We start from the raw sequence: 22,312 nt of genomic DNA on the forward strand, positions 1-22,312 counted from the left end.
TGTGGGTTTGACTTCTGGTCTTGCTCTCTGGTCTGCCAGGGGCTGGGAGCATTGCAAAAACAGCTCATTCCATCCCATTTGGGAAGGAGAAAAAGGAGTGTCTTGAATCATTCAACAGTAGTTTTCTGGATGGTTAACACCTTCAGTGCTATGATGTACTGCATCATCTGTCCTGAAATGTAACACAGTGGAAATCTTTTACTGTATCAATGTTCCATTGTTATGTTAGCGCTTGAAAGTAACATACCTGATACATGGAATAGAACCAGATAAGCACTTTGATCCTGTTTGTTAACTGGTTATGGAAAACTCTGATGTACTTCCAAAGAAGTACCCTCCAGTGTCCTTTCGTCAGAAAGGTCATAACTACAATGCTGTGTTTTGGGGTTATGGAGTGGGAAATTCCTCATTGCTCTGACAAAGTTGCGGAGGCTCCTACTTCACATTCCACATCATAACCATTTGTTGAAATACATATTTAGCTATGTTATTGTTCTCCTTGGTTAAATGATTCCAAGATCAATTGCTTATGATTTTTGTTTTGCTGTCTTACTCCTTTACAGTTTGCATTTCAATAAACCCAGAAATAAACCAAAAGTAAAAGGTAAAAGCAGGGTAAGGAAAACTTATAGGTCAAGGAAAGGTTTCTTTTCTACTGCTATACCAGTAAAAAGAAGAGGAAAGAGAGATCCCACATTGTAAAATATTAACAATAAATTAAAATTATTAATGTAGCACTTGGGTCTCGTATTAATATAACATCATTTTGTATTAGTAAAACATAAGCGCTGTCACTTAGTTTCCTCTTTAATAGAGGTTTTCAGGGTAGAGTTTCAGAAATCCTTTTATATTAAACACAGTTGAAAACTCTGTTGGATTCATCTGCTTTTTTTCTTTTTAATTGTAAATGACAAACTAAAGGTCTAGTCATACAGTCCAGACTCAGCCAAGATTCCCATTAGTTTGACAGGGAAGTTTTGTCTGAGCAGTGTCAAATCAAAGTTAGAATGTTTTAATGACTCCAGTTTTTAATATTCAACTCTTTACCCTAGCTAGAAGGTTTTCATTATAAGCTATTACCCAGCACAGTTTTTTGGCATCTATTATACAGTACTACATACCTCTAATTTTTCAAGTATGTTTTTTTAATTCATAGCATGCATGCTTAGCAGCTTCTGGGTGTTGAAGTAGCCAAGTGTGCTTTTTTCATCTGTATTTGGTGAGGTTATGCCTTTATCTTTTATAGATCTTGCCTCAGTTATCTGCAACTTTCAGATAGGATTATTGCAAAGTGTTCTACTTAGTGCCAAGCCAGAAGACCACTAAGAAACATGAACTATTTGAAATTTAGCCATTCCTTTACTTAGGGTTGCTTCTCAGAGGGAGCCCATGTGCTTCATAATCTGCACTGTGTCCATTTCTGGGTGCAATTTAAAAGGTTGGTTTTCCTCTACAAAGCCCTTAATGGTTTGAGTCCTGCCTCCCTCAGAGAAAACCTCTATTATCATGAGATACAGTAGCAGTTGCAATCAAAGCAGGCCCCTGAGCTAACCGTCGTCTGGCTTGAACCGGAACGGTAAATTTGATGGCTCCCATCTGGGCCGACATACTAAGGATTGAATCAGGGACCTCCAGAGCAAAACGCATGAGCTGCTATAGCATGAGCTAACAAGGTAGAGTTCTTTAGTGAGGCTGTAACAGACTCCCGTTCTCTGCGGATCTAGCATAGAAGTGGGGTAGAGTTACACAAGATGGCATTTTTTGAGAGGAGTCCTCTGCTCTGGCGCTCACGTTACTCTTTCGTCTACCAAAACCCAGGTTAGCTGATTTTCAAGGCAAACTGTGTTCCAACATGCCACCTTTTCTCTCTAGTTTATGGGAAGGGGGAGGATTCATGTGATTTGAGGAGGAGGGAAATAATTTTTTTCCCTAATGAGTGGGGATGGGGATTATTATTAAAGTCAGTCCAGTTACGCTTTATTTATTGAACTGTTTGTACACCTGCCAAGAGCACAGGATTGACACATTTAAGGAAGTGATGTAAATTGGTAAAAGTCCCTGTGACTCCTAACACAGTCTGTGTATTTTTGACTAACAGTGTTTCCTGTACCACATCCTCTTGCTGTTCATGTTCATGCGCTAAAACAATCCTGTTGTTATTCTTTAAGGTTATGTTGCAATGGGAGCTGTCCTGCCCTCCTTCTGGGGACAGCAACCCCTCGTTCAACAACAATTGGCCATGAGTGCTCAGCCTCCAGTTGCTCAGGTGATGCAGGGAGGACAGCCAATAGCATGGGGCCAACCTGGTATTTTTTCTCCTACCCAGCAACCATGGCCATCTGTAGCTGGTCAGTTCCAACCAACTGCCTTCATGCCAACACAAACTGTTATGCCTTTACAAGCAGCCATGTTTCAAGGTACCATTGCTCCCATAGCTACTGTTCCACCCACAAGCGATTCCACCAGATCAAGTCCACAGACAGACAGGCCCAGACAGAAAATGGGAAAAGAAATGTTCAAAGATTTCCAGATGGCTCAGCCTCCGCCAGTGCCATCACGAAAACCAGACCAGCCTTCCCTCAGTTGTACCTCAGAGGCCTTCTCCAGCTATTTTAACAAAGTCGGGATGGCACAGGATGCAGATGATTGTGATGACTTTGACATCTCTCAATTAAATTTGACTCCTGTGACTTCTACAACGCCATCTACAAATTCACGTAAGTACCCAAATCCTTCCAGTCGCAGTCTCTTCCTCAAATGTGACCGTCTCCTCAAAGCTTTTCCCTTTTCTCTGGTGTACTATGTTGGACTACACGTGAGCTTAGTATCTTCATGCAAGATCAAGCTTGTTAGTGGCATCCTGGAGCTAGGGAAACATGATTTAGGTTACAAATTACAGAGGCGATTGAAATCAACAACTTCAAAGGTTGAAAGCTAAAATTTAATTTTTAATAAAACAGTAATAGGTCTGCACTTCAAAATATGCCTAAACTAAGCACATTTAAACTGGTTTGGAAAATATTAAAACTATTGATGAGAAAATATTCACTCAGTAGGCGTGAAATTCATCCCTACAGGGGGCCATTTTAAGTCCCACTCCAGCTGTATTTTTGGAGACTTCAGTAGGATTTAAGTGGTAAATAGGCCTTCTTCAGGCCCTCTGTACTGGAGTGAATTTCACTCTAGGTGCATAAATGTGCTAATACTGTGGAGTTGCAAAAAATTGTTTATAAAGAGATTCCATTATACGAGTGCTAACACTGGTATAGAGCTAACTCCCATGGAAGCCAACAGGTGTCTATTGAGTTGCATAGAAGCTAGATTGAACTTAATAACACTAATCATAGAACACTCAAAGCAGGACCAACACCAACTAAATCATCTGTCATCTGCCACCACTGAGAACAGCCCAGCAAGCCATCCCAATGTGCAGAAAGAATAGCAAATATGGCACGTGACCAGGTTGGCTTAACAGAGAAATCTTCGGTGAGCTTAAACACAAAAAGGAAGCTTACAAGAAGTGGAAACTTGCACAGATGACTAGGGAGGAGTATAAAAATATTGCTCAGCCATGCAGGGGTGTAAAGCACAATTGGAGCTGCAGCTAGGAAAGGATGTGAAGGGTAACAAGAAGGGTTTCTACAGGTATGTTAGCAACAAGAAGAAGGTCAGGGAAAGTGTGGGACCTTTACTGAATGGGGGAGGCAACCTAGTGACAGATGATGTGGAAAAAGCTGAAGTACTCCATGCTTTTTTTGCCTTGGTCTTCAGAGACAAGGTTAGCTCCCAGACTGCTGCAATGGGCAGCACAGTATGGGGAGGAGGTGAGCAGCCCTCAGTGGTGAAAGAACAGGTTAAGGACTATTTAGAAAAGCTGGACATACACAAGTCCACGGGGCCGATTGCAATGTATCCAAGGGTGCTGAGGGAGTTGGCTGACGTGATTGCAGAGCCATTGGCCATTATCTTTGAAAACTCAAGGTGATTGGGGGAGGTCTCGGACAATTGGAAAAAGGCAAATATAGTGCCCATCTTTAAAAAAGGGAAGAAGGAGAATCCGGGGAACTACAGACCGGTAAGCCTCACCTCAGTCCCTGAAAAATCATGGAGCAGGTCCTCAAGGAATCCATTTTGAAGCACTTGGAGGAGAGGAAGGTGATCAGGAACAGTCAACATGGATTCACGAAGGGCAAGTCATGCCTGACAAACCAGATTGCCTTTGATGATGAGATAACTGGTTCTGTGGATATGGGGAAAGCAGTGGATGTGATATATCTTGACTTTAGCAAAGTTTTTGATTCGATCCCCACAGTATTCTTGCCAGCAAGTTAAAAAAGTATGGATTGGATGAATGGACTATAAGATGGATAGAAAGCTGGCTAGATCATAGGACTCAACCGGTAGTGATCAACGGCTCGATGTCTAGTTGGCAGCTGGTATCAAGCAGAGTGCCCCAGGAGTCAGTCCTGATCTGGATGATGGGATGGACTGCACCCTCAGCAAGTTTGTGGATGACGCTAAGCTGGGAGGACAGGTAGATATGCCGGAGGGTAGGGACAGGGTCCAAAGTGACCTAGACAAATTGGAGGATTGGGCTAAAAGAAATCTGATGAGGTTCAACAAGAACAAGTGCAGAGTCCTGCACTTAGGATGGAAGAATCCCATGCACCGCTACAGGCTGGGGACCAACTGGCTAAGCAGCAGTTTGGCAGAAAAAGACCTGGGGGGCTACAGTGGACGAGAAGCTGGATGTGAGTCAACAGTGTGCCCTTGTTGCCAAGAAGGCTAACGGCATATTGGGCTGCATTAGTAGGAGTGCTGCCAGCAGATTGAGGGATGTGATTATTCCCCTCTGTTGGGCATTGGTGAGGCCACATCTGGAGTATTGCATCCAGTTTGGGATACAGAAAGGATGTGGACAAATTGGAGAGAGTCCAGCGGAAGGCAACGAAAATGATTAAGGAGCTGGAGCACATGATTTATGAGGAGAAGCTGAGGGAACTGGGCTTATTTAACCTGCAGAAGAGAAGAGTGAGGGGGGATTTAATAGCAGCCTTCAACTACCTGAAGGAGAGTTCCAGAGGTTGGAACTAGGCTTTTTCAATGGTGGCAGATGACAGAACAAGGAGCTATGGTCTCAAGTTGGAGTGGGGGAGGTCTAGATTGGATATTAGGAAACACTATTTCACTAGGAGGGTGGTGAAGCACTGGAATGGGTTACCTAGGGAGGTGGTGGAATCTCCATCCTTAGAGGTTTTTAAGGCCTGGCTTGACAAAGCCCTGGCTGGGATGATTTAGTTGGGGATGGTCCTGCTTTGAGCAGGGGTTGGACTAGATGACCTCCTGAGGTCTCTTCCAACCCTAATCTTCTATGATTCTCTTTGATTCTGGGTGGATGCTGCTGCCATGCACTATAAGTTCTGCAGAGTGCTTTGACCTACTGCTATTTCAGGCTAGAGTGCAGTCCATTTACAACCCGGCTTTCCGTGCACTGTGTCTCCATATAGACAAGCCCTGTGTTTTCAGAGTCTACCTAAAGATGCACCATCAATATCTTTTTCTTGGCATTTGAAATTTCTTTTTGGTCAAAAACTCCCCCGACATCCATCTGGTCTAAAAACAAACATCCTAGTTTCTGAAAAGGCTGACAGAGGAAATAGGCTTTACATTAAGTTTGTTTGTTTCAAATCACAGAATTCGAACACTGATTTGTGGAGTTTTCTTATGTTGGGGTAAATGAATTTAAAGCATGGAATAAAAATAAGGAGTTGGTGACATTTTTGTTATAATTTTCAGTCTATAGACTATGATTTTGTTCGCTTCATTTTACAAAACACATCTTAGCAGAAAACAAGCAATTTAGGAATAATATAATTGGGGGGGTTAAGTATGACTAGATTTTCAATAGTGTGTCCATCTGAACAAATTTAATGAATTGATTTCCTATTATTATTGCCGTCATCTTTGTTTAGCTCCAACCCCTGCTCCTAGACAGAGTTCTCCATCAAAATCATCCGTGTCTCATACCAGTGATCCTACTGCAGATGACCTCTTCGAAGAGGGGTTTGAAAGCCCAAGCAAAAGTGAAGAGCAGGAGGCTGTGAGTAACATGACTCCTAATACTAACTAGACTTTTCTAGCTAGAAAATATCAGGGAGTAACAGAAAGTTAGCAGGAAATGTCAAATAGATTTTTCAACAGGATTGGTGGATTTTTTTTAAGGGAAGTTGCAGAGAACGTTCATTTCCAAGTATGGGTTTGATAGCTATCGAACATTAACAAGATATTTACAATAGTATGTATTCATATTAAGGAGCCAAACTCCGAGGTGATATGTAAAGCGGTGTAAGTTAGTTACCCTCAAACATCCATAAACCTACTTACACCACTTACGGATGTGTAAGGGACTTCAGGTTGATGTAACATACATGCCAAGGAAGCAGAAGAAGGTGTAAGGGTATATATGTTAAAACACTGTGGCCCACACTGACTTACACATTCTTACATTTTCTTGCTAGTTGCTGTTCTTGTTACATACCTTACTTGTGGGCCTTTAGCATATGATTTTTCTCCATTAAGATTCCATTACACTTAGTGAGACTCAGTGGGCCAAAGTCAAAGGTTGGCTAAATGGGGATTGTATGTCATAAAATGCTCTGGTAATTGGGTTTGAGTTTAAGTCAAAGAAAGGCTAGACAGAGCCCAAGTTGCTGTAATTTACATGCAGAGGGGATAGAAGAGGGCATAAAATACACAAGATTAGACTCTCTCTGATTCACATAGATTTGCTCATGAATTTAGTCGAAGATCTGCTTTCAGGGACTGGGCCTGCAGTCATTTTGGGTCTGACCAATGCCTATTGCAGTCGTGGCATCTTATCACCTTCAACAGGCATTAAATCAGTGCCTTTATGTATGCAACACCCATTTGAAGTCCATTCAAATTTTGAAAGCACATTAATTGTAGGATCTCACCCTTTGTGTTTTAAAACCTACAGTAGCTGCACGTGATAGAATGTGTCCCTAGCATGAAAATAACCTCTTACTGCCTTTTCACTTCCTGTTGTTGAGAAAAAAGGTGTTATGTTCTTGTATTCTAGCCTGATGGATCTCAGGCCTCTTCCAACAGTGATCCATTTGGTGAGCCTACTGGTGATACTATAAGTCCACAGGTCGGTAGCTAGATAGCGCAGGTTGGGGTAGGTATCTGTCCTTTTTTTCTCTCTCCATCTTGAGGTGTTCCCTTATTCTTTTACCAATGCCTACCGTCGCTTCCATGGATGCATCATTTATTTTTCCTTTACTACATCATTCCCTTTCCCTCTCCACTCCCACCCTCTATTTATTCCTTATCCTCAGTGGTTTGCATGGCTTTTGCCGTTTTCTAAGTGTTTCACGTTGTGCACTTCTCTGTGTTGCAGCTGCCTACATGGTTTAAACCAGTGATACTCTGCAACTGGCGAGCCGCAGGCGGCTTTTTAATGCGTCTCCTGCGGCTCTTTGCAGCACCTGATATTAAAATCATGTGTGATTTAATTATTAACCGGTCTAAGTTATGAACTGATCAGGAGGCTTTTACTATGTTATTAGCCATTTAAGTTATCAACTTGCACTAAGTTATTAACTTATTTGCTGTGAGGGAAAAAAAAATACACACATAAATTAAATATTTCCAGTCACGCTGTTTAAATATGAATAGTACTATAGGAAATGAAACAACGAGTTCACACCGCTGTGGCTCCTTCGGGTCATGCTGATCGCTAATTTGGCTCCTGAATCATGAGGTCTGAGTATCACTGGTTCAAACGAATGTACTGTGAGTGCAGACTTGTTTTTAAGTGATGTCAGAATTTTAGGGAGTAAATACAGAAATTTCAGCTATTACTAGTAAACCTCCATATGTTGTGCAGAAGTTTATCTTAGATAAAAATGATACTGGTATTTGCACAGATGTAACAGATTCAGTGGAATAAAACAACTTGCCCACTGGAAGGAATTTTAAAAAGTAAATAAATAAAGATGTGCCCACACGTCCCTCTAAATCAGTGTGGTAGAGCAGTTGCAGAACTCCATTTATTATTATCTGTGTATAAAAAATGTAATACTGAAGTTGAAGTTTTTGGCTTTTTATCTCCAATATCAAATTAAAACCATCAGGAAGTGATGGTGATTTTACGTATGCACATTTTAGGTATGATGATTTTCATTAATTGACCATGACACATAAAACAGTGTTAAATCCAGTTATATGGGGGAGATGATCTTTGCATCTTTTTCCTTACAGAACACATTGGAAATGTAGCACTTAGTGAAAGTTCTGTGAGACACTCAGATATTTTCAACCCAGTATATACGTTTTGCAAAGAGACAGTGAAGCTACAGTGATTTCTGTTGTTGAGCATTGTCTTTCCATCCAAATATGTTTTAACGTTACGATTTGAAGAATATGTTTAATTAGCTGTGCTCTTTTGTCATTCATATTTTTTTAACACTCAAATATGTGACATACTATAGCTTCTGTTTCTCAGCACGCTGCTGCTGGAACAAATCCCTTACATTGATAGAATAATTTTCATTTTTGTCTAGATACTGCACTATATTCAGCAGCTACTTATGTATCTTAAGAATAAATAAGTTGTCTCTTCTGAAAATGAATAGTTGCTTTAGGAGCCCACTTGCTTAATATATTAAATCTGGTGAAAGAATTTAAGATAACTTTGCTTTGGTACATTTTGGGGGCATTTCGACTATTTACTAACCATACATAATGCAGTGCAAAAAGCATCACACCAGTCTTCAGCAGCATAAGGATGAGTGTAAGGGGAAGCAAAAGTGGCTCTAAGCCATCTTTATGCCTCCCTAAATTTGGGTCCAAAGATGTTCGAGTGGTGGAATCCACCACAGGTCAAGTCAGAGCACCCAGAAGGCTAATTTAAATGAGCTAGAGTTGCTCCCTAAGGATCATTCCACCAGCAGGGGTTGGTGGACCACATGGTAATTCAGATCCACCTTTTTCTGCTCCCTTCTGCCCCAGCCAGCATTGACACAACCCCTGCACTGGGGAGTCGTGTACCGCTAGAGGCTGGCAATAAGCCAGCTATGCCAGGTTTGTACCTTTCCAGGATTCCCCCATTGTGAACTTTAATTGGAGGTTGAAGATCTGGGCCTTCTCCCCATATTACAGTGTCTCTGCAAAATACATCTACAGATTTATGAAGAAATGTTTATTGATGATTATCACTATTAAGTATCAGGGTCAAGGTAATTTTCAGAACTATCTGACAGTAATGAAGAATTCCTCCTTCTCATTTGTTGACTGATACAAAGATGGCTCGTGCATTTCATACAAGTTTTGCTTATCAAGGCTACTGCAGGTTGCTTGTGACATCCATCAAAGTCGATTGTTACATACTACATTAGATTGTACACTCCTTGTGGCAGAGATGTCTTTTTGTTCTGTTTGTATATTGCCAAGCACAATGGAGAGAACTAGGGCTCCTAGACACTACAGTAATACAAATTATAACCACAATTTCTGGTTGATTTCAATGTTGTCATTCATTTGGGCCTAGCCAGAAGTACATGTTTCACAATTCAACCTATTCAAGTTAACACACATTATCATTACATCATATAACTCTGGGCAATATAAAATATCATTGTTATTTATTATTTGTATTGTAGTCATGTCTAGGGCCTCTAGTCATGGACCAGGGCCCTGTTGTGTTACACAGTATGCAAACACAGAACAAAAATGCAGTCCCTGCCCCAAAGAGCTTACAATCTAAATACCATAGGGTCTCAATTCAGTACCATTCAACAGCAGACTAGAAGAAATCCACTTGCTAGGATCAGTTCCTCTTACACAGAAACATTGTATCATCAATGAAAGGAGGTGGGGAGGGAAGGCCTAAGTTCAGGAGAGACTCCAAGGAGAATTTTTAATTCAACACGTAAAATAGCGTATATGTCAGGCCAAGCATTTTTTAGCCTCATTGTAATGAGAAACATACTCTAGTACAAAAGAAGACCTAGGATTACAATCTATGTAGAGGCTGGTTTTTTTACATTAAAAGGTAGATGAGATCACATGGTCATTTCAGAACCTAGTTCTTTATTGCAAGAATCGCATAATATACAAGTGGGATGAATGGACTTCCCAAGGACATTTTGTTTGCAGTGTTGTTTTAGCTGTTTTGGTCCCAGGATATTAGCAATACAAGGTGGGTGAGGTAATATCTTTTATTGGACCAGCTTCTGTTGGTGAAAGCGACAAGCTTTTGAGCTACACAAAACTCGTTTTCAGACCAGAAGAATTCTGTGTAGCTCAAAAACTTGTCTCTTTCACTAACAGAAGCTGGTCCAATAAAAGACATTACGTCACCCACCTTGTCCTTTCCAAGAACAGGACATTCTATGACACATTATGAAGGGATTTCAGAGTTTATCTGTTCCCAGCATCTTCATAATCAGCTCTGCACATATAATGTCTTCTATCTCAGTGTATTCAGGTACAGTATAGTCACCAACTGATATTTCTTAATCTGATTTATTTCCTATGTTAACCGTTTGGTTTCTCAGTTCCTTGCAGTCTTAGGTGTTCTCGTTTAGACTAAGTTGGCATTTTTCAGTTGCTATCTCCATGTCTGTATTTCTCCTCTCATCCTCTTGTAGTTTTAAACTGAATCTTTCCAACTTCTTATCACAGAGCAGCCATTGTCACAACTAACTTGTTTAGTAACGGCTGTTGAGTGCTTAGGTAAATCTGGTATTTATTGATAAGTTAAATCTTTGCCCCACTGTTGTTTGAGACCAAAAGCAGGCAGGCCTGACTTCACAGCTAAAGGAAACTTGAGTATCTGCAGAGCTATTCCTAATAAGAATTTAATCCAGTCATTTTCTCTCTGGTTGAGAAAAGCAAATTTGTGAAGTGATTGTACAGAAAGGAGGAGAAAATCAGTGTATAAAAAGAATGCTTTCATTAGCTGGGTTTTGATTTATGCTTGAGGTGGCATAATCCTATTTCCCTTTCTAGATTACCAAAGTGAAAGGGGAAGAAAAAAGAAAATATTTGTTTAGCTAAAATTCTGTAAAATAAGCTACATATCTTACTTCTCCGTTGCCTAGTCAAAGCAGTATTGACAATAGAAAAGGGATTTTCAGTTATTCTGCCTTAGTCCCTGTGGATACCATCACCATGTATAAAAAGTATGGGCCTGATCCTGAGATATGTCGAGTACCTGCAACTCTTACTGATGCGGAAGTTGCTGGTCCTCAGTATATTTCAAGTTCAGCCACTAACTCTACATCAGCAGGGACTTGTAATCTTTATCAGCATATTGATCCATTATCAAGCAACACTGGATAGTTTCAGTGGTGAAAGTCAATGCAAGTAAGAGTGTGAGACGGGACGAAGTGACCTTTGGCTTTTTGACATCAATGTATTTGGTTCATCCATGACTGGCATCTCAAGAATATACATGTTAACTGTGGAAGTAATTCTTCTAGGTCATTTGAATCTGAACCCTAGTCCCTGATATCCTAGTACCACAAAAATAATACAGTCCTTTGTGGACTATTGGGACTAATTCCTACAGAAGAGTAAGGTCTGACAGTGAGCAAGCTCTGAAAAAGTGTAAGGTGTTCTTTGGCACCATGGTTATTTCAACACAAGCTATTTAAAGTAATGGAACAAATACGGATGCAATGATTGGTTACCCAGTGTTCATGTATGTGAATCTTAGAAGTGATTCTCGGCAAATCTTCAAAATATTTGTGGCTAGAGCTGATCACGTTCTCCTGGAGCAATCCTTCCTAGAAAAGCTCTGCAACTGCTGTCTGAAGTGTGTGCAGACAACTGTAAGATCTTGAAATAAGTCAAACTCATGATGCTGTTGTCATCACTGACATATGTCAGTAGTCCAACAATCAGCTGGTTGTCTCCTGGCTTCCATCTCTGGGTGGTAAGAAAACAACATGTGTCCTCCTTGACAAAAGTACTTACTGGGTTTATCAGTTCCAGGATGGACTATTATAAGCCAGCTGTTAATCCATGCTAAGCAAGATGATGAACCATAGAGGGTATAATACATTGATGCTGCCCAACGTGCCCTGGCTTTCCATCAACTTCAAGGTTCTGGCATTGTATTAGGAATCTCAGAACAGAATAGACTCACAACATCTCAGAGACCTCTTTCCAGGATCCATCAGTTCAGCTTAATTCAATAAACTCAATCAAAGCCTAGATAGAAACTCGTAGGGTTGGTGGTAGCTCCTTCCCTGCAGTTGGCTGTAAACTCTGGAACGTCCACTGAAATGAAATCATGAAGAGTCCCATTTTGCCCTTTGCAGGCCCAGTCACCTCTTCACCATGGTATTCTCCAAAGAACCTGAACAGGAAAAAAAAATAGCAGCAGTGCAATTCTAGATAGCAACCCTAAATTACACCAGGACCAAGAGGATGGGAATGTCTTTCTGGACTGTCCTCACAATTGTCTGTACTAAGATACTAAGTGACTTGCCTTTTAAAATTCTAATAGTTAATTAAATGTTGGACATTGGAAAATGTTTCCAGTCTGATATAGTCACTATAACATCCAAAACACTGAATATCAAATAATATTAACTAAATAGATGATTGGAGTAAAATTTACACAGCTACTGGAATTTAAACACAATTGAAGTTATTTTGAAAAATATCTTAAGCATCAGTAGAAGAATAGGACAAGCCCTTCTATTACGCCAGGGTGTATACTTTTTGACTGCTGTCAGGTCCCTTAGAGCCTGGTTTATTGAATCTGGGTTTTATACACACAAAGCATGTTGTATCAAAGACACATTACACTCTAGAGTGCTGTTCTCCCAGATTCCCTTAACCTCCCTTTTCTGCTGCAGATTCTCAGCACAGGCTGGATGATCAGAAAGTCCAGTCTCATTTCATGAAGCTTATCTGCTGAGATTGTGCTTACTGATCACCTAGCCAGAAAGAAAACCCTGTGCTGAAAATCTGCATGAGAGGAGCGAGGTTAAAGAAATCTGAGAGGACAGCAACTGTAGAATGTAATGCATCTTTTATGCAGCATTGTACATGTACAATGTATATTGAAATGATCACTTGAGGACTGCAGAAAGTTGCCAATGAACACCCGCAAGTCTTGTGCATGCTCTCACATCACAAACCCACCCTGATACCGACACTTGTTGATTATGCTCTACGGTAACTGATTTGTTTGAGGAGACCATATTAGTAATACATTAAAAATGGAATTATGTTTATAATGTTTACATCCAGTTAGCTGATACAGTTCTAAGCCAGAGCTGTGAACAGTCACCCAAATAAATGCATGTTGTTTGCTTTTGGTATCGATTACTACAAAAAACACCCCTTAAAAAGAAATATTGAAGTATGAGGTATAACTTCAACAAAAATATGTAGTTATTTTTTGAAAAAAATACTGTTCATTGCAATCAAGGGTAAGTAGGCCAAACTTCTTCAAACTTGGGGGCCTAAAGTTATGGTCCTAAATAAATGGCCAGATTTTCAGAGGTACTGAATATCCACAGTTCCCAGTGAGATCGGCACTCATCACCTCTAAATACAGGGTACTACTTTAGTTTCCCAGATACGGATTTAGATGTCTCATTTCAGGCACCTATCTTTGAACATTTTGGACCTATTTCCTAATAGGCCAGGCCCTTTTCTCAAATAATTGACTTGGGTGCCCATATCCTTTTTCATTGAACATTTATAATCACAGTCATTTGTATTTAACAGACACTGTCCACAATAAGTAGCCATACACTGGCATCTGAGTAGGGTTGAGCCAAACACTAAATTGATTATTGATTGCAAATATGGATGGGGAGAGTCACTTTTTAAAGCATCTATGATAAACTGCACATCTTAATGTCAATGGAACACTTCAAGTAATATTTAGCAATAAAAAAGAAGTATCCATTTCTGTTCAGTGCACAGAAGCTCAGTTTCCCCCTAGAGTTAGGGCCCTACCAAATTCACTGTACATTTTAATCAATTTCACGGTCATGGGATTTTAAAAATAGTAAATGTCATTATTTCAGCTATTTAAATCTGAAATTTTACGATGGTGTAATTGTTGGGATTCTGACCCAAAAAGAAGCTGGGGGGGGGGGTCACAAAGTTACTGTGTGAGGGGGTGTTGAAGTACTGTTACCCTAAATTCTGCGCTGCTGCTGACGGTGGCTCTGCCTTCAGAGCTGGGCAGCTGGAGAGCGGCAGCTGTTGGCCAGGAGCCCAGCTCTGAAGGCAGAACCATCTGCGCTGCTGTTTGCAGAGCTGGGCCCTCAGTCAGCAGCTGCCACTCCCCAACCACCCAGCTCTCAAGGCAGCAGCGCAGCGTAAGGGTGGCAGGGTACGGTTTTGCCACCCGTACTTCTGCACTGCTGCTGGCAGGGCGCTGCCTTCAGAGCTGGGCACCCCACCAACAGCCGCTACTCTCCGGCCTCCCAGCTCTGAAGGAAGCGTGGAAGGAAGGGTGGCAATGCCGCAACCCCCCTAAAATAACCTTGCAGCCCCCCCTGCAACTCCCTTTTGGGTCAGGACCCCCAATTTGAGAAACGCTGTTCTCCCCCGTGAAATCTGTATCGTTTAGGGTAAAAGCACACAAAAGATCAGCTTTCACAGGAGGAGACCAGATTTCACGGTCCATGATGCGTTTTTCATGGCCGTAAATTTGGTAGGGCCCTACCTATAGGAACTGGATATTCCAGCATTTTTCTGATATTGCCATTGGATCCAACCGTCCTGTCTCATACAAGGGGAAAACTCTGTGAGGTTCAAGACATCTACATGAACTGTCAACCCTCCGTGCTATTTTCAGGCTCCTATTTTCCCTGACAGGAGCCTCACTCAAGAGTCATTCTCCCATTTGCTCCTTCTGCCGTTACCAATATCCTACCATCCCCCACTGGGAGGAAGGTAGAAAGCTTAGAGTAAAGGTTAATGCTGCTATGAGAATCATTAAGTTTGGTTGCCTTTAAGTGGTATTTCATTTGAGTTTTGATAGGAATGCACTCTGTAAGAAGACCGCTTTTCATTTCTGCTTCCCTCATCCCTCTGGCAGGGACACCCACAGAGCCCTGCATGTGTGGTGTTTGTGAGGAGGGGCTACCTGTGGTCTTGAGAGGATGAGATGAGCATGCTCTTTAGAATCTGCTCTCCTCTCTTCTTTTTTTATTTTTTATTTTCAGGACCTTTCTGTCCCTTTGTGCTGTCCTTTGCTCCTCTCTAAAGCATTGCTGTTAATTCTTCACTGCTGGGGTATGGTCAACAACCACTCTCTGAATTTTCTCAGACTAATCTTAGAAGATCATTCTCTGTCTCTGACAAAAATAGAATTTCTTATTGAGAAGATCGCCTGGAATCTTGCTTTGGCACTAGGAAGGGAAACCCTATTAAAGGAGAGACAAAAGTGCCTAACCCCATCCTTTATCTGCCAGGGCTCTGGGAGAACAGAAAAAAAAATGTAAATGAAGTCAGAGTGGCATTATGATTACTTTGGCCACCTTAAATGTATGTTCCAGATGAACACTGGGTGAAAGTAATAAGTTAGGCACATCTAATGTTTTGCCTCTTTGTGCCTAATACGCTGGAGAAACTCTTGAAGAAGAGTTCATCCTGACATATATGTAAATCTCCTATATGATTACAAGGTCGGTGAGATCTTGGGGATCTGCCACTTAAGTGCATCTGCATAAGTTAGAGCTATTTGAGGACAGCTTTAATAAGCGCACACGACATTTTCAGAGATTTTTTTTCTTTGTAGCATTTAATAACTGGAATTCTTGTCCTGGATTAATTGTCCCTTTTTTTTTCCCTACCCCAGGACCAGCAACTGCCAGGAGAGTGGCCTGTCATGCGTTAAATTTCTCATGTTAATTAGTACTGATTTTCTCTGGACTAGCCAGGATCATTCTTCCAGTTCTGTGTCGACTGTGCCTGAAAATTCGGCGCAGGTGGGGTGTTCTTCAGAACAGAGCATATGAGCCTATTTCTGGTCACCTCTTCTGCGTACCTTCAGTTTTTCAAGGTCACAACATATGCGTGCTTCTGACTGTAGATAATTTCTTCACCCCTTAACCAAATCATTCAGGAGAAGATTTTTCTTACTGTTCACCAGTTGCCATAGTTAGCTCGGGGTTGGCACGGGTAGGAGAGGGACAGCTCGAACCTTTGCAACGTACAGCTGTTTTGAGGAGTAAAGTGAAGACGGGCACAGAGCGATAGATGGGCTTCCACTGAGATGTATGGAAGCAGTTCACACATTATGGGAAAACCGCATCCCACTGGTCTGCAGCCATGGAGAGTTTAACAGTAGGGCAGGATTTTATGAGTTTGTACCAGGAGTGTGAAATCCCCATGAGCCATGGAGCCTAGGTGTGTGTGGGATCTCTGCAAATGGGGACACAGCAGTGACTGAAAGTGAGAAAAGTGGTTCCAGCACTACGTTTCCGCCAGCCATTGTTCCTCCATAAAAGCACAATCAACACTGAGGCTGAGGCTATATAGGATCCATGGAAAAGCTCGACTCCTGCAAATTCACATGGGAATGAAGGATTCCTTCTCTTAACTCCAGAGAAACTCCCTCGCACACAGACCAGCAGCTTGGGCATTACACTGAGGCCAGGATTTGAGTTGTGGATAGTTCACACTTCAGGCTGTGTGTGTTCAGATTCAGGAAGACAGGCGTGTGTTGGTTTACATTCAGCAGGTTACCTTTGCAACTGTAATGGCTAGAAACTAATGAGTAGCCACCAGCTCAACACAATAAGCTTTCTTATTCCCCATTGGCCAGTTGTTCAGTTTGCCAAACCCTATAACTTATTTATTTCATGTTAGCTTTTGCTGTCCTCTCTGTAATGTGAATTTGATTCTAACGGCTAAATTTAACTTCATACCATGGTATTTGAATATTTATCATATTGTGTGTGGAAAGTTAATGCAATGTGGCATTAATTAGCCTTTCTGCCTGTCTCGTTCTCTTTTGAGGTGTCATTCTCAGTTTAAAAGATTAGTTTCTGAAAATGAAGTAGAGGGCAGTCTTACGATATCTTGCAGCCAGAATGAATATAGTATCAAGAAAACACAGTGTCAGATATATGAAATATCACTCTGAAGACGTGGCAGTTTTCTATTTCTAAGAAATTCATAATAAAATACCTGTTGAGCAAAACAGCATGCTTTCTTTCAGTAGTGATATAATTAGACTTATCATCAACCCCTGAAAAATTAACTTTCATGGTTTTTCATATCGGAACTCATAACATATATAGTAGAAATGTAAAGTTTATTTATCTTAAATCTAATTGCAGTGTCATGAGGTCATCTTACAATAGCAATTTATCTGTTAGCAAACATTAGTTCTATATCAACCATATAAAAATACCCAGCTATGTTTTGTGCTGTAATGTTTGGGCCAGATCCTTAGCCTGACATCCGTGGAGTTATGGTGATTTGCACCACCGAAGGATCTGGCCCATGAACTTCAGAATATCTAGATATATAATTATTACTGAATTTCTTCACACACACATACCCACCAACACCTCCTGAGAACCAGTGTACAGTGCATATGGTAAAGTTTAATTGAGGCTCAGTATATGTCTGAAACTTCTCTCTGATGTAATGTTGAATTGCTTTTTCTTAAAAATTCCTTTGGGAAGCCATAATCATTCAACACATGAAGGCAAGCAAACATTTCCTTAGCTGTTACCTTTGGGTTTTCTCTCTAGATGCATTGCTATTCACAAGCAGATGTTTTAAAAACATCTTCAGACATCTTTGCTTATTTTTATTTTTATTGTCTTCAGGAAACAGAACCTCTCTACGCCCAGATCAACAGACCTAAGAAATAGCATTATTACAGGCTTGTGGTGCTTCAAGACTCAAGTGAAAATCTACAACCTGTCAGGCCTTTTGGCTCTTATGCTTGATTTCGATTGATCTTGTCCGACAAAGGATAGAGGATTGCCCTACCAAACGTACCTGACAGTTTTTGGCAACGAATGGCAAATTTCTATGGCAGCACAAACATAAAAACGAGCCCCGCTTACCATGCCAAGCGTCTGAGTTCTTAGCACCCACAGTACGAAATCTTACTCCTTGTTCTTCATTTAAACTTTTGTCCTCTTCGTTACCTCCCACCTGGACAACGGGCATTTGAAATTGAATAAGTATTAGCCATTGTTTTTCTTTTAAGCAAAAAAATCAGAATCCATATGTAGCAGTGGCATCATCATTCAACAGCCTTTCAGGCACAAGTCTGCACTTTTTATGTCATAGTGACATGTTTCTCATTGTCATTTATATCAGGCTACTCTTGACATTATATTCCCCCCCCTCACCCCACCTCACCTCCGTCTTGGCATATTTAAAAAAAAAAGACAGGCTGTGTTATTTTTTTGTATTTCCTATTCTGTTGTTTTGTATGGGTAACAGAATTTAACAGCAAAATGCCTCCTATGGAAATGATTCTTAACTTGAAACCGCAGAATCAAACTGTGTTGATTATCCATCCTGGTTGAAAAACATTGCCAAATGGACCTTTAAGTTATAGCGCATCGTGAGGAAGAATTGCTGCTTTCTGTTTGAGTACTCATTCTGTGGGTGGAAAAAGGACATCAAATCCCATTGATGAAAGAGGTGAAAAATATGTTATTTCCTAGGAAACACATAAAACAAAGTACAGTAAAGGAATATTTTTTATTTCTTCGCTATCTTGCTGCTGTAATGCTATGCAGACAAGTGTTTTCTTCTCTGTGTGCCATTTTTGAAGAAAAAAATCATTTGCCAAATAATTCTGGTATAATTCTGGTTTATGGATTTTAGACGAAACAGACTTTAATAAATGGGACAATGACGGCATGAATTTTGGAACAACAAACTGATTCTGTGATCAAATTGTTCATCTTTATCACTTTTTGTACATCGGAAAATTCAAATGGGATTTTTATTTTATAACTTGAAAAAAATCTCACCATTAAACTCTTTAAATGTTTAAGGGGAAATGGCTTTAAGGAGTTCAAATGAAAGTTGCCAGTTTTTTGTAAATATAAATGTTATGAAAATTCTTTTAATAATGCCATTACACTGTAGAGAAGGTAGCAAATTGCAGTGCTTGGGAGGCGTGGCAAACCCAATTTGTGGTTTTTGCATCCCATATGTTTTTTCACATGCTTATTACAATAGGCAGAGAGGCTGAAGTGCCTCCGCCAACAGCAATTTGCTTGTCAGCAACTCGTAAAATTGCTGGGAACGCAAGATTTTATGATCTAGATTTTTCCACACAAGTATACATTCTCCACATTAAAAAAAAAAACCCACATTTCATAGACATTTCTTTGATTCTGAAATCTGTAAATGGAAGTCATCAAACTGTTTACACACAGAGCAGAAGAATTAAAAAGCTCCTTTTTTTACATTTATGAAGCAAACGTGCCGTGTTTGGGTTCATATGTTAGCACATGATTTTCATAAAGAATCTATATATTTTTGCCCTACAGAGAATTGTTATACAGGTCAAATGTGTTTTCCTGGTGTTCCTATGCAGTTACAGTCTATTGAATTTAGTGGTTTAACACTAAAAAAAAAAAATATTAAAGAAATCAACTGATTAATCTGTTTTTAGGGTTATTGCGCAGATTTTGTTTTTAACTTGAAACATTAGGATTTATATTTCTGTCATTGATTTAAATAGGCCTGGAGTTGTAAATCTTTTACTTTCTTTCATCTCCATATAAGCTAAAAAGGGTTTAGAAGACGGCATATTTACTGTAAACAAAGAAAGCTGAAAGATGAACTGGTGATTGTTGATATGTACACCCAAATCTCATGATTCCAGTCTGATCTTTTGAATTAGCTAAACTAGAGAATTGTGAGTTACCGAAGATATATGAATGACATATTACATATGGGTAGACCTAATGACCATGCAGAGAAGAGATCTTATCCTCCGGTCCGTCATTGTTTGGTGCATATTCCATAGGCATGTAGAGACTCTTGTAGCAAAGTCAAATTTTCACATCAGAAGAAAGATGCAAACAGTTTTCTAACTGTAGGAGTTAAATCAAAACCAGATGGATTGTGTGGTTTGGGGATTAAAATAAGGAAAAAAATATTTCCACGGGGCATTTCTTTTTTAAGGATATTTTCATAATTTTAATCTCAATAAGTGGTGCTACTTTCTTCCTCGATACGACGGTTTTTAGGTTTTGTCTTGCGGTATTGAACCATGAAGACAATAATTTTGTTTCCTCATAAACATTCAAAGCGTTGCATAGTCAAGACATTTTCAGTTATGCAGTAAAATGTTTAAAGAGAAGGAAAAGCAGAGTCAAGACTCAGTGAATCCACTGACATTACATATATAGGGCTCAGATTGGAAAAGTAGTACAAACTAAATGAGGTTGGGATTTTAAGATTAGTTTTATGAGATACCATAGTCCACATTGTCATTAGGCATTTTTTTATTTTTAACCAATATTTTTTTAGAATACATTGATAGCTACCATATCATTATCACTAGACTGCCCTTCCTTGTGATAGTTGAGATGCAGAGGAATGTGGGGAGTCTGCACTGTACCAGTATTGTAGATATATAACAGATCCAGCTTGTGCAATTGTTTAAACCCTCATCCTTCACTAGCACTAAATTTGTCACTTTAAATTTTAAAACCAGGGAATCCCACCCAACATCCTGTTACCATCCCCAGAAGTTTCTTGATCTTTACATGTCATGAAAAATATTTTGATAGACAGTAGTCATCCAAGTGTCTGATGAAACCTATCATCTAATAATGTACTGGGCACCTTCTTTGCAAAAATGTTTACTCTGTGGTTTTCATTCATTTTTATTTCTGCATTCTGACACATATTTTTTTAATAAAGATGAGAAAGATAAAATGACTGTTGCAGTATGTTTCTAGACCTACTTTAACTTTACCTCAGATGATGACCATTTGTTAACATATATGGACACATTATTTTTAACTTTGTGTAATGCATTCAACAAAAAAACCAACAAATTTTTAGAAATTTTCCATTAATTTCTGTAACACACCATGTAATACTGTTACAAATAAAAATGTTTAAAAAAATCATTGTCCTTCAAATTAATTTGTTCCATAGTCTCTGCCCATTGCAGAAAGCTGCTCACAGAAAGGTGCCAGAGTTTCTCTTGAGTACAATTTGCCATGGACAAGCTTATCTAAGTCTAGGGATTTTTTGGGGGTGCCCAACCTTAAGCGGACCTTGTACCCAGAAGTGTTGAGGACTTGCCGTCCAAAAGTTAGTCCCCTTTTTGGGTTTCTTAAGGTAGACACCCAACATCATTAGTCATTTTTGAAAATATTGGCCCATATCTCACATCTAATCAAATATATGATCATATGAGGAGGACCATGGCATATAAGACCATTTCAAGCAGAAGCTGGTTCATGACTAGAGAAGTTGTGAATCATCATCATACTGAAATTTCAGCCTTCAGATAAATCATGTAATCATGACAACTCTTAGGCTAGGCAAAAGCCGTATAATGAAAGTAAAAGTTTGACTTTATGGCCAACATTTTCAAAAGGAGGTGCCCAAAGGCACTTAAGCATGTGTGTAATTTTAAGCAACTGAGTAGCCCCATTTATTTCAGTGGAACTTTTCACATGCTTAAAGTTATATATACGTCTGGATGCCTTGTTGTATTGAGGCACCAAGTCAACCTGTGGAACTCCTTGCCAGGGGATGTTGTGAAGGCCAAGACTATAACAGGGTAACTAGATAAATTCATGGAGGATAGGTCCATCATTGGCTATTAGCCAGGATGGGCAGGGATGGTGTCCCTAGCCTCTGTTTGTCAGAAGTTGGGAATGGGCGACAGTGGATGGATCATTTAATGATTACCTGTTCTGTTCATTCCCTTTGGGGCGCCTGGTATTGGCCACTGTTGGAAGACAGGATATTGGGCTAGATAGATCTTTGGTCTGACCCAGTATGGCCGTTCTTATCTTCTTAAGTCCATATTTTCACAGCAGAATAAAATTGGCCTGATTTTCTTAATTGCTGAGCACCAAAATTGAAGGTTACAGGAGCTGCGTATGGAGAATAACTGACATGTTTTGTCGAGTGAGTGATGCCAAAATATACAATATGTGGGATGGAAATTTAAGCAGAAAAAAAAAATCTTGTTTTGATGCTGCCTCCTCTCCTCTAAAAGAAAACAACAACAACAAAGAAGTGTCCCATCTTCCTACAGATTATACTGAGCCATTAATTGCTTACATGGATG

The 22,312-nt window shown here is 40.0% G+C and overlaps 1 protein-coding gene across 13 annotated transcripts in view; it reads left to right on the forward strand.

Annotated features, from left to right (window-relative positions):
* The window catches only part of DAB1 (DAB adaptor protein 1), a 667,553-nt gene extending 646,517 nt beyond the window's left edge, over positions 1-21,036 (forward strand). For 11 of the 13 annotated variants that reach the window (XM_043520670.1, XM_043520671.1, XM_043520673.1 and 8 more), the window contains 4 exons: positions 2,169-2,717; positions 5,973-6,100; positions 7,100-7,198; positions 17,847-21,036. In XM_043520670.1, the coding sequence (XP_043376605.1) occupies positions 2,169-2,717; positions 5,973-6,100; positions 7,100-7,183 (761 nt within the window). In that variant the 3' untranslated portion in view covers positions 7,184-7,198; positions 17,847-21,036. The remainder of the gene's footprint in view (positions 1-2,168; positions 2,718-5,972; positions 6,101-7,099; positions 7,199-17,846) is intronic. The other 2 variants (XM_043520678.1, XM_043520677.1) reach the window with 1 other exon arrangement.
* The last annotated feature ends 1,276 nt before the right edge of the window (positions 21,037-22,312 follow it).

The sequence above is a fragment of the Chelonia mydas genome, chromosome 8 (assembly GCF_015237465.2).
Source record: "Chelonia mydas isolate rCheMyd1 chromosome 8, rCheMyd1.pri.v2, whole genome shotgun sequence".
In the NCBI taxonomy this organism is placed as follows: domain Eukaryota; kingdom Metazoa; phylum Chordata; order Testudines; family Cheloniidae; genus Chelonia; species Chelonia mydas.